Source organism: Pocillopora verrucosa, chromosome 12 (assembly GCF_036669915.1).
Source record: "Pocillopora verrucosa isolate sample1 chromosome 12, ASM3666991v2, whole genome shotgun sequence".
Taxonomy (NCBI): Eukaryota; Metazoa; Cnidaria; class Anthozoa; order Scleractinia; family Pocilloporidae; genus Pocillopora; species Pocillopora verrucosa.
In genome coordinates, this window is record NC_089323.1 from 19,694,993 (window position 1) to 19,708,509 (window position 13,517).

General features: G+C 36.7%; 1 protein-coding gene across 1 annotated transcript; it reads left to right on the forward strand.

The window, feature by feature from the left end:
• Nucleotides 1-632: 632 nt before the first annotated feature.
• LOC131791543 (dynein axonemal intermediate chain 3-like) lies at nt 633-13,282 on the forward strand. The gene is made up of 25 exons (XM_059108889.2): nt 633-962; nt 1,414-1,518; nt 2,238-2,396; nt 2,477-2,635; nt 2,861-2,901; nt 3,095-3,214; nt 3,499-3,610; nt 4,175-4,253; nt 4,459-4,583; nt 5,042-5,131; nt 5,449-5,541; nt 5,825-5,950; nt 6,408-6,481; nt 6,876-7,002; nt 7,307-7,394; nt 8,060-8,181; nt 8,597-8,660; nt 9,078-9,208; nt 9,981-10,053; nt 10,428-10,485; nt 10,610-10,683; nt 11,315-11,406; nt 11,766-11,888; nt 12,483-12,536; nt 12,678-13,282. Exons 1-25 carry the CDS (start codon nt 714-716, stop codon nt 12,762-12,764), a joined length of 2,625 nt encoding a protein of 874 aa, XP_058964872.1. The 5' UTR covers nt 633-713; the 3' UTR covers nt 12,765-13,282.
• Nucleotides 13,283-13,517: the final 235 nt, after the last annotated feature.

Below are 13,517 nucleotides of genomic sequence, written 5' to 3' on the forward strand. Positions count from 1 at the left end.
AAACAAAGGCGCTGGTGGTAACGCCGATTAATGGTGATAATTTTAGACTTATCCCACCCAGTTGTATGGTTAGTTAGGCACGTGTGCTCCGATAAAGCTAAATTTTCTTTTTTTGCAAAAGAAAACCGCTTTTTGATGCTCTTTCAAACGTGTACCAAACTGACGTTTGGTCTGTCCGAAAAGAGAAAATACAGTTTTCCAATATGGTTTATCATAACCCACACTTTAAATATTTTCGAAATTAACAAATTTTTAGGAACAGATGCAATATGGAAAACATGTCTCAACGAGAGCCCTTCAAGGTTCATCCATATGTTACCGCCAACTACCAACATGTCAAGTGAATTTTTAATTTTTTTTTGGCATCCTTTATTGTGCCAACACGACATCTTCGATTTCTTAGGTCTTCTTTCTAAAAGCTGTGTTTTGTCCACAAAAAGCTGAACTGGATCCAATACTTTGCTTCAAGTATTAGATCAGAGCATTTTGACCATTTTATTTCCTCTTCATTAAGATTACTAAACTACCGTGCATGTACCCCAGGTAGTCAAGAATCTTTCCTACTCCCACCCCCCAGATGAGTGAGCGTTCTCATGGTTACGTGTGTTTAAAAAGGATCCGGGAAATTTCAATTCAAAATGGCGGCAATTAGAAGCAGACTGTGAGTAAAGGTTGCCTGAAACAAATAAGTTTTACGGAAATTTATCGTTGAAATGCCTGAAGAAAGAAAAGAAGATGCAGACGCCTCTATTGCTGGCGAAGAAGAAGGCGAAGAGGAGATTCCGTCGGACATCATGCCACTTTTCTTCACAAGTAAAACCCAAGAAATATTTGGCTGCAAGGGCGACGAGGATGTTACGGAGGAGAACCCGCACAAGTTGATCCCGAAGGAAGCAATCATTCAGGATTTCAAAGACAGGGCAGCTGTCTCAGATTTTCATCCAGCCAAACAAATTGTTTTGGTAAGTTTCATACCTTTTAGGTGGATGTTGATGGAATCAGTATCCATGTAAACGTTTTGTCCTGCATGTGTTCAGCTTCTGCATCCTCATCTTTTTGCCTGTCAGAACGTGTGTGCTACTCATTCAGGACTTCAACCAGCCAACATTTTTTTACATTGTATTTTGTCCCTTTAACCCTTAAACTTTCACGAGTGACCATTACGGAATTTCTCCTTACCACATGAATACAAAGACTCAAGACAAGTGATGAGTGTAATGAAAAATATAAATTATTAGTTATCGGTTGATCCAATACCAAGTTTTTTTCAACTAACATCCAAGGAAATGTATGATAGACAGTAAGGAGAATTACTAGAGACAGATCTTGGCAGTGGAAGGGTTAATAAAATGTCTCCAGGTCTCTCTCATCTTATAGCTTCTTCTGAACATTGCCTTTTTATCATATGTGTAGGACTATGCAGCTGATCAGCTCCTTGTAGTGTATGATCCCATGTTCAAGTATGGTCAAAATTTCTATCTTGCTCTCACTGAAGAGGCTAAGGAGAGGCTTCTTAATGTAAGTGTAAACTTTTATTGACATTTTTCAGGAATAAGATCAAATCAGGAATAAGACCAAATCACTAATCAATTAGTGTACCCCATACTGTAACCAATCATCAGTATCACTGAATAAAGGGGGTAAGTTTCTTAAAAAACTGTGGTACTGCTTCAATGAGAGAGTATAACAAGGTAATTTGGTATTATCAACTGAGTTGATAAGTTAAATGTAAATTGGCCACCATAAAGAGTTTCAAAACTGACATTTCAAGCATTAGCTCTTTTGTCAGAGCATCATCAGAGCTGTCCCATTAATGATTCACTCTCATTAAGGACTAATGCTTGAAACATTAGCTTTGAAACTCTTTATGGTGGCCAATGTTAATTATTGATTTCAAGTTTTTTCCACTCAGAGTTATGGCCTAAGCATGAAGCACACAGGCCTTAAATCCATGCAGAAAAAAAACAACGTTCCTTTATTTATAGTATGGACTTAAAGATATAGTATATATCATTAAAGCCAGCTAAATGGTACTATTCAATTAAAAAAAAAAGGATGCTTAAATAAATGGAAAATAATCTTCACAACAAATTTTGTTACTGTCTATCTTGATCTGCATTACTAGTGGAAACTCTGCAAGAACTTTGACAAGAAATTAGATAAACTTGGTTAGTGTAAGATTTCAGCTGTTTCATCCAATTGAATAATAATTGTTTTATGCTTTTATTTATCCCCAGCCCCCTCAAGATGAAGCACAAGATGGTGAAGCAGAGGAAGGAGATGGAGAAGACCTGATCCTAACACTCAGAAAGTTTCCCAGAACACCACAGCCATGGCAGTCACTTGGAAGTGAAGTTGAAGTGGAAGAAGAAAATGTGATAGAAAACAGACCTAAGGTCAGGAAGGGAAATTTTTTTAATAAAATTTGTCTTTTAATGTAACCTCATACACTTTCCTATATGTATTTTCCCTTCAGGTTAAATTTAGAATTTCAAGGAAGAGACGTGAGTTTGGGGTACCTGTGACTTTTGGTGACCGGAATGTGTCTGATGCAAAAGATGGCTTTGTAGAATGTCCTTCATTTGAAGATGATGGATTTAGCTTGCTGAAGAAAGAACTAGACAAAGGCATACAGGTACAAAGTACATTCTGTGTGCATTTGTAGATTTGAATTGACCCACTGTTAGTGAAGTGGAAGTTACTGTCATATGACGAAAAATTATTAAATCCAATTTGAGCTCTTATTTATTGATTACAGCTGTAGCTCATAACAATAGCATATACAGTAGTTTACAGTTATCTGGATAAATTATGCTCAAAATTTAAACTGTCATTCCTATATATGAATGTCTTGTTATAGGCAGTTCCAGTGTTAACAGATAATGGAAATCAAACAGAATGGTAAGATGCATTGTCTTTAGAACTGAGATTAAATTATGTACACTGTATTTTCAAACATAGATAAAGAAGTTCATTAACTGGTAACCATCTTCAGATTTCTAAAGCCTATGGACTTGATATTAAAAAAATAAACAAATTTAAACATGTAATGAAAAGAATTGTATGCATTCAGTTTGACTCAATCTACTTACAGGAGAAAACCACGTAATGCTGTGACACAGTATAGTGCAAGAACTTTGGAAGAGAAGTCCAAAGATGACATCAAAAGAGCAACAACAGACATCATCAGCTTTATTGAAAAAGTCACGCCAAGGTACGCAAAAAGCCAACCCATTATGTCTCAATAAGTCTGTTATTATATTTTGTCTGTCATGCAGTGTTGTCTATACCAGTTGATTCATGTGACCTTGAATGTTTTGCTTTGTTCTTGTTGAGCCTTTTGAGTTTTGTTTGAATACTGTCCAGTTTCATGATTATTATATGAGCTGATCTGATCAAAATCTTGAATTACCAGTCCTACACACATGAAAAAAAAAATGTATCTTGCAGCAATTTGTAAGGATTCAACTTGTTTAAAGCAACAGATTTCTCTTTCAGGTTTGAGCTGGCCTTGCAGCAAAATGAGATACTGGATGTGTTCTATGATGATTACTTGTCTCTGGCAGATGATGAAACTACTTTTGGAGCAAAATCAGATAATTATTTGAAGGTTTGTAAAAGTCTTTCAACATTTTAAGATGAGCATAATATAGTTTCACACTTAAAGTTTTGTACTTTAATTAATTAGCTGTATTCCATGCATTCATAGAATTGTTCCCTGATATATGCATTTAGGCTCAATTCAGTAATAATTGCACTATTTTAATAATAAGGTGTAATAAGAGAGGATAGAGTTCAATTTGGTCTGTAATCTTAGTTGCAGTGATGAACAGAATTGGATTTAATTGGAATTAGTTAATAATGAGCATGATTACAGTCCCTGTTACTCTGACTGAGAGCTTGATGATGTGAAACACTTAAGTGGAGGTACCCTCAAGACCTCAAATGTGAATGCAAATTCCTATCACAGAGCCATGACTCATAACCTGTTATTAATATTATTTCATTTCATCCAAATTCAAGTGCTACTTGCACAATATATAATATTAATAATAAAATGAGGCTGCTGATAACTAATCTCATTCAAGAATCTTTTAATAGTTTTAACAAAATCATTACATTTAGCACAATGGAACTGTGAGTGTAATGAGCACTTACTTACAAATTTTGACAGGAATACCAGTCATTTACTGATCTTCAGTATAGCAAGGAAAAAACAATCACAGACATTCAATGGCATCCAGTTATCAAAGGTAAGTTGATGGTTATTTATGACATTAACAACATTGATAATGAAAACAGAGAGTAAACATCAGAACTGCATGTGGTAACATGTCAATTTTTCATACCTTCATTGTAATAGTGGTCCAACTTTTACCAGTAACATACAGTATGCTTTTCATGTAGTTAAAGTTAAGTTGTGTTTCAACTGTATGTGGTATTCCTTGGTTTTCACAGGAATCATTGCAGTTTCCTGTGGAGAGGGCCTTTCATTTGATGACAGAGTGGATAATTTTTCTCGCATTCTTATGACATCTTCCCTGGTTCTTATTTGGAGTTTTTCAGATCCAATACATCCCCTGGTGAGTATAGAAATTTTTTTGCAGCACCATTTTATATTCAGTTGTAATTTACAATTTTTTACACAATTTAGAACATGATAAATAGTAGCAATTGTTTTTCAATCCCTTCCTTTCATTTTGCATTACATACTTTTGTAACAGAGTTAAGCCATGAAAATAATTCTTGCCCTTTAACTTGAGAAGTTCCCAAGGGCTAACACCAGATTCAGGAGCATTTTACAAAAAAAAGTCAACAATCCCTGAGATATCAGAATACTTGTTGTCAAAAACATCTCTATTTTGTAGATATCTCATTTGTATTTCCTCAGCAGTTTTGTGTAACTTTATAGCAATTAATATCTAAACTTCAGTCTGATTGCAACTTGTTCATAATTACCAGAGTTCTTAAAAAAAAATTCCTTTTCGTGACACTCTCAAAGTACAGGCTGGTGTGTAGTTACTGTGTGATTTGCTTCCAGGCCCTTCTTGAAGCTCCTGATGATATATTTTCCTTCAAATTTAATCCTTCTGATCCAAATATCATTGCTGGAGGATGTATTAATGGACAGGTAATTCCACTGACTGTTGTGTTCCTCTAAATATCAATTTTAACTGGATGCTGTACCTGTCCCCTTTTCAGATCAGAATTTAGCTGCCAGGAAATACATGTAAACAAAAAGTGTTTTTGCTTCTATTAGTTGCTGTTTAAAAAAATTTACGAGAAAAGTTATAGTTTACAGTGTTCAGCCAAACCAAAGTTTAAAATATCTATCACATTTTGCAGTTTTGTATTTTTCTATCATGGAAAGCTAAGGTATTGAGAATATTATGGTTGCAGTTGTCAGTAATCACAATAATGTTTTTTCTATTTTGTAAAAATTATTAGATTGTTTTGTGGGACATAACAAACCACAGTGAAAGATTACGCACTCACAGGCAATCTCATGGCCAGAGCAAGAAGAATTCTATGAACTCTTTGGTGAGTGACAAGGATTTTTTTGAAAATAATAATTGATTTTGCAGCCAGAGAGCTTGTAAAGTGAAAGGAATGGACACATTAGACATCTATAACAAACAGGATGCTCATACATACTTGACATAGCTCAGTATTAGAATAATACTGATTATCATTATTACTAACAACTAATAATCTCTGGTCCTTAAAATCCCCAAAGATGCAAACTGTATGCAGTTGATCCCAGATATTAATCATGTCTGTTAAGATTCTTATTCTAACACTATGTTGTCTCAAATTTCAAAAGCCTGGTTTTGAAGATGAATCAAGCTTTGATCAATCACCCATTCTGAGATATTGTGCCGTATCATCAATAGAACACAGTCATAAGACTGTTGTTACAGACATCACATGGATTCCTGATCACATGGAGGTAAATATTGTGCAGTTATGTATGTTCATTTGTTTGGTTGTATATGCCTTCTGGTATTTTGTTTTTGTGAGGTTCTTTGTGTGTAGATTGTGTGCTGAAATTAGTAAGAAGAAAGGTTTCATTACCAGTAGATTTGGTTTCCACCATTTTTTGGGTGTGGTCTCTCATCATCCTGAGATAGGTAGAGGAGGGGAACAGGGTCATTTCCAAAAACAGAAGCTTGTAGTCACCCCTTACCTGGTACTTACTAAGCACTCATTGGGAAATGAACCTTTCCTGAGAATAGTTCTTTTTTGGAAAGATCAAAGATCAGAGAGGGAAAAAAGGTAGAATTTAAGCTTGATGGTCATGTTAGTACACAACAGTAAAACACCTTTCTTTTTAACATGAATGTGTTGGGGGAAGGCTTTATCAAGTTCAAGTTACTGTATGATAGACTCTTTCAATTCTGTCTCAGATCGGCCGTATGGGAGTTGTTGTTGAAAACAAATCACAGCAGTGCAATCAGTTAATGTCCTGTGCTGCAGATGGGTAAGTGATGAGTGACACTTAGTAATACAAGGAATCAAATACTATAAAATAAAATTATTTTTGATTTTACACTTGTCAATGTGATCACTTTATCACTCCATTTACCACTCCTAATAAACATACATCATAATAATATTCATAGATAATTAAGCTAGCTTATGTAGTTTCTTTGGAGATCAAAGATTCAAAATTTGATGATCAAAATTTCAGGCATGTAATAATGCAGGGATGTTAAGCTTTTAAGCTATATCACAATGGACCACACTATGAGAAGAAACACAACTCTATAGTTTTTGACTGACAATATAATCATATTTTTTTCATTTTCCCACTGCTGTGACAAATGAATAAATCTTTCTGTATGTTTTTTCTTCTTTTTGATGTTTATTTTCAGTACTGTCCTTGTTTGGGACACGCGCCCCAGTAAGTCTGCTGCACCAAGTCAGGCAGTAGGTCACAATCCAGTTGGAATTCTTCCCACATTTAAACACTTGGACTTAACTTGGAAGCCTGTCCTTAGGGTAATTCAGCATAATTAATGTAACTTAATTTTTTTTAGGTTTTAGTTGCTTAAGTTTAAGATCTGCAGATGAAACTCCTACAGAGAGATTCCCCTGTATAGCAGAGAAGACAAAAACCCTCCCTACTGTCTACCATACAATTCTTATGATCATTTACCTCTAAGAATTTGGATCAACAAGTAATTCCCTGATTGATATTTTTTATTATCCTCATCACCTATCTGTTTGATATTTTATTGATATTGAAAGGAGAAGTTATGGGGTAAACTATAAAAAAAGTGATAATGACTATGTATGAATTCAGGTTACTGTATCTCACTCGGTTGGTGCTGGTGAGTTTGGCCCAAGTGTGTTTAGCATTTCAGAACGTCAAGGGGCAAGAACATCTGGCTGTGAGTACCATGAGTTATTATTAACTAACAATAGTCTTGTCTAATATCTGTAAAAGCTTAAATGTTTGTTACCTATGACAATTTTTTTTTTCTGTAGAGAAGTTAGTCAGTTTGTACCTGGATATCAGGAGAAAATTGAATGAAAATGTAAAGTTGACTTGTAGATGTCTATTAACAGTACGAATGTTGGTTCATTCAACAAACTGCAGACTGTAATTTAGGCTAACAAAAGTAGTTCACCTGATTAAATTCTGCAATATGTAAATGACTTACTTGCTACTGATGGAATATCCAGGCCTAAATTAGTCTAATAATTCAACACTTTCGGTACACTTAATCAGCTGTAACCCTTTACACCAAAATATCATTATTCACATTCTCTCTACTGTTCTCTATGAATCTCATAAGGTGCTGACATGGGAATTTTTTTAACAATCAAGACCTTCTTTATTTGGTGATCATTTCTTTTATTCTCCTGACCTGAATGTGTGATTCAGGGGAGATATTGTAAGGAGAATTTTGATACTGGTCACTCTAAGGGGCCAAAAAAATTAATTTCAGTGCAGAAAGCATACAAGGTCACATTATGATTATACAAATATTAGGTGCATGTATGTGTACAAGGTGAGATATTACATGCATCTCCACCTGTTATATTTTAACAGCAAAACCTAGTGAGGAAAAAGAGACAAGGGAGATATCCAACTTATCAACCGGTTTGTCCAAAGGTAGAGATCATGGCAAGCCTTTGGAGAATGTCAGCTCAAAATTTTTCATTGGAACTGAGGTAAGTCTGTGAAATAACAACCACCACCACCTCACTTACTCACCTCCAGCTTGTGATTTACAAACTTTTCTCTTATTCTCCTAACATCTCAAGTGGATTATTACAACAATAAAACAATAGAAAGTGTCCTCTATGGCTTAAATACTCTTATGAGGAACCCATTATCTTGGTGATGATTGTACTTTTGTGATACAGTAGGTCTGCCATGTAATGTTGCTCCGGGTCACCTCATCTCGACACGGTTGTTTTGTCATAACATTTGCAGTCAGATGGGTAGCCTATGTAGCTGGCGGTTTTACATATGTTTTAAAGCATTGGGTGAGGGCTGGGAAAATCTCCAGCTCCTTAGGATACCAGATACATGTTGGTGGAACATGATGTATAACATACATGAATACGGTTACTTTTATGACAGGAAGGTGATTTGGTGTATATGGATTGGAAACCCGAGAAGGATACGGACAGTGGAAAGATCGTATGTAAGTTTGTAGTTCATGCTTTATAATGGCTTGTTTTTGGATTTTAACTCATATTACTAAGATCTTTTGGCGCAGCAACCAGCCTTTTGAAATTTTCCATTAGCCAGCCAGAAATTTACTAAACAACCAATTTCCTCTATGTCACCCAAAATACGAAATATGACTTTTCTCAAGCTTACAGCAGTTTCCAGGAACACAGTAAAAACGTCTGAAAAACCGTCTCATTTAAAGATACATTTCTTCCTGAAAACTACACTCTGCTGAGTGAAATGTTTTCAACATTACCAAATTAAGAATCCTTACACTATTTTTGCACTGGTAACAATGTCGTGGGAAGATTAAGATCAAGAGGTTGTGATCGTTAGTTTCGTTTTGAGCAAGAACAAATTATGAAGGTAAACTGTCTCTTTTCTTTAGCCCCCCGTCCTGAGCAAGTGTGGTTAGCACATGATGGCCCCATCACCACCCTACAGAGGTCGCCTTTCTTCAGGGATATACTGCTTACGGTGGGAGGGTGGACTTTTGCAATTTGGAAGGAAGGAGTAACGGTATAGTGCTTTAATTCTTTATAGTGTTTCCTTCGATTAAATAAGCCGATAATAGTAATTATAATTACAATGAGGACGACTTCGATCGTCGCACATATGATGCGGACGTTTTGTGTGATCGTCAGAAACGGTGGAGCTTTTGAAAATTTGGGAAAAACGGGAGGTGGGCCCATCACTTTTCAGGTCAAATACATGACCTCACCCATGACTCTCAAAATGTTCCTATAGCTGTAAGTACAGTTTAAAACGTATGAGTTCAAAAAGTGTAGCAGCATATTACTTCGTCAAGGGCAACCTTAATTAAACGATTTTTGAGAAGGTCGAACAACTGAACATGTTTCCAAGCTAGTTTTCTGCTGCGCTATCGATATTTTCCGTAACAAAACGTGGGGGAGGCTAAGGTGTGCTTCCCCTTTAGTTTCCTAGCCCCCCTTGCTCCTCCGCCTATGTTTTGATTGGGCGATTATTGATATTAATTTTTACTGACAGAAACAATGACAGTGACAATTGTTTCTTAAGAAGTGACGTCGGGGTAGTTTGATTCATTCTTGGTGTCGAAGAATGTTAACTTTAAAAAAAATTGAAACACGAGAAATGGAAGTGGAGTGATAAAGGATGCTATTCATATACTCGGAGTGCAAACACAATATAAGAGGTATCACCTTTTGGAGTTCAGGCACTCATGTCCATATGGCTTCTCTCTCTCTTCTTTTTCTTCTTTGTGTCTCCCTTTCTTTCTTTCATTCATTCTTTCTCTTTCTCTTGGGTACAGAATGGTCCTCTTCTTCAATCAGCGAGTCATTTAATGAGGTTGACAAGGGGACATTGGAGTCCATCAAGACCAGGTAACAAACCTAAATACCTTCAGGGAAAGTAGCGGAGGTATAGTACCTCTCAGACATGTATAACAATATAAAAAAGGTGTGAATGAAACAAAGATTGAAAAGGAGAATTTGTTGAGAGATTAAAGCCTAAAACTAATTAGAATTAAGTAACGTTACTGGTGATTTGAGTTGAGATTGATATGTGGTACTGATTCAGAAAAGTGAGGGAAAGCTTAAACTGAACACGGGTGATTTAGAATGAAGAAACTGCTTTGGACGTGTTACAGTGTTTGCGATCCATTGTAAGCACTTATCATCTGTAAAAAAATTTAGATCACAAACCTCGTGTACTAGGTATTCATCATTTTATTCTCGACCGTTATTTTCATTTCCAGGGGTGTTTTTCATCACCAAGACCGATGGTAATGTTGATGTATGGGACCTGCTAGACAGGTATGGATCTAACATCAAATTCTCCACACCTCTCACTTAAGGAAATATGAAGATGCAAGAGGAGAATTGAGATTTTTTTGATAACTTGGTGGAAATTGTGTTTAAATGTGTGCTCTTTTGTTAGGTCACACGAACCGTCTTTAACTCAGAATGTAACTGCTGCTCCCATCACGACCATTTCACCTCATCAGGTTTCAAGTAAGTGTGACAGTAGTTGTTGCTGTAACACCTAACTGCTTTATGTCTTGTAGTGTTACTCACAGAAGGTTTCTTGTAAAACTATAAGCAAAGCTATCGCAACAGCTAATCACAACTGATGAAAATAATATAAGGAGCCAATGATAACTAAAAGTAGCCTGCGTTACTGGCGATCTGCGGTTTTGGGGGCGGAGAGAAAAATGAAAGACTTTCATTTTTCTCTCCGCCCCCGAAACCGCAGATCGCCAGCAACGCAGGCTAAACTCAAAGTTAAACGGCAAACTGCTCTGTTAGCTGGAAAACGCGCGTAACGAAGTGGCCATGGGTGTGACTTTTACATCTGATTGGTGGAGAGGATGTGACGAATTTTCTATACCGATAGCAGAGCGAAGAAAAGAAAAAGACAACTCATCAAAATTACTTTCTACACATGATACTGAATTTCTCTGACGATCGATATGAGTAGTAAAGAAATCTGTCATCCAGCTCGTAGATATGTCGGCGCCTGTAGTCACTGTATTACTCGCTTGATCTGGATATTGCTCTATTCAAGGACTGTGAAAGGCAGTTTTCAAGTGGCATTGTCGCTTCTGTTCCATGTTTATTGACGATTGTATGTTTGTTTGGTTAGGTAAGCAGCAGCTTCTAGCTGTCGGTGACGGTATGGGAACATTACATGTCATGGAAGTTCCTTGGAACCTTAGGCACCCGTCCGCTAATGAGGTAAATTGTTTCCCATTTTCGTCCTCGAATTTATTCTGAGGAGTGTGTATTCAAGTAACATGAGGCTGAAACTAGTACTATGTCTGATAATACCGATGTAGAAAGATATTTTACAGGACTGTTGTTACACGTATGTGAAGTGTCCTTTCCCTTTCGTGAGAATAGAGTGGTTACCCCCCCCCCCTTCCGGCACTTCGTTTAGGTACCAGACGATACACATGTGTTCATCTTTGTGTGTTGGTTACCGGAGGAGGCAGTGCGAGGCTTGACATATTTGTTACTTGGTCTGATCATTTGATTAAGTAGGCCGATCAGTCTTGCCCATGTAGTTGAGTTGATCCTACTTTTACGTCTCGTAGGCCAATGCAATGGAAAACTTTTTCGAACGAGAAGTTAAGCGACTGGCATTCGTGGAAGAGAGGATGAAGATCCGAGAACAGGAGAAAAAACAGCTGGACGCTGAAGAAAGCAAGCGGCAACAGGTTAGTTATAATCAGCCGGAAAAAGTAAAAAAAAATACAAAAGAAGTAATGATATCATGAACAAAAAGTAATGATAAAACAAAAATGAATGAGCATTGAGAGGGTGGAGAGGTTAAACATGCCAGAGCTCATTAGCAATTCTCCTTACTGTCTGCCATAGAATTCATAATGTTCGTTTCGAGAATTTGGTACCAGATCAACTGATACGTGGTATTAATTCTTTATTCTCATTACTTTCTGCTGGATATTGTTTGGATATTGTAAGGAGAAATTCTCTCTTGGTCATTCATGTGAGTGAAAGGGTTAATCTAGAAGAACTGCATCAAAAAAGGGACGAATTGCAGACATACAGGTACGGCTGTCAAGGCCGTGGCATACGCAGGGCTCTGTTATATTTAATAGCTTCTTCGGAGTCCAAGTAACCTTTTAATAGACCAGTAACATTTGGTTACTACATGTAAGCACGCGCTGCGGACCTGTTTGTTCGTGAACACACACTCTCTCAGTCCCTCTTGCATTTCTGACGTCATAGTGAGTAGAGCATTGTGCACAACTACAAAAAGGTTTTAGACATTTCCTTTATTGAACCCACAGGAGGGCAAACGAGCTGAGGAAAGTGATGCTGATATCGAGGCTAAACAGAGAATGGTGAGTCATGTGACAACAAAGCAGTTTCGATTTGTTCTTAAGAGTGTTTAGAATCGCACGCTCTAGATTTCTTAAGTCTTTTTTTAGAATTAAACCGCTTTGTGCGCAATTAATTTTCTTATTTTCCCGAACGTTGCACAGGAATACCAGGAATATTTACAAATGGAGAAACAGTTACTAGAAGAGCTCGGCATCAGAGAAGAATCAGATGATCCTATTGAGGTTTAGTGCAGGTTGTAATTGTGTTGAATACACGTTCGTCTGTTAAAAGGTCCTGTAGTTATACTTGGTTGTAAATAGTGTATTTTATACTGTTGTACATTTTATGGTACTTATTTCTTCCGTACGATTTCTGGTCTTGTCTCATGAGGGTCGATCGTGAGCAAATCCTCTCAATGAGAACACGCGAAGGCTCCCGAAAGCTCCCTTCTTCTTACAAAAGGGTTTTCTGAGCGTTCGCGAAAACACTGAACATTACGTCGTGTTGCGTAGCAACATCTGATAAACGCAAAGACTGCTGACTCAGTTTATACCAGATATCTAGCAAGTATCAGGGGTTTTATTTTTCAGTGCAGGTTGATATAAGCCGCCAACTGAACTTTAACTCAGAGCGTTTATTTCATTGGTATTCACATCTTGAACAAAAGAATACCGCGAACGTCTAAGTCATTGTTTACACTTGAAATGATTAATTATTTTTAAACTATTGTCGACGTTTGAAGTAATAAAGAAATTCATACCAGCAATCAGGGTGCTTTATATCTCTGCGATATTACATGAGGACAATGTTGTTTTGGCAAACCAAGACCAACATTATCTTCTTTTAATTTTGAACTTTTCTAGTTTCCTGTATGTAAATTGTCGGCGAAATTGGTTCTCACAAATAAGCAATTACTCCCTTACGGTTTAAAAGGATTTAAGATTTATTCCGATTTCCGCTTGTCTAGAGATACATTGTGTCTCAAGCACTCATTCTCTAAA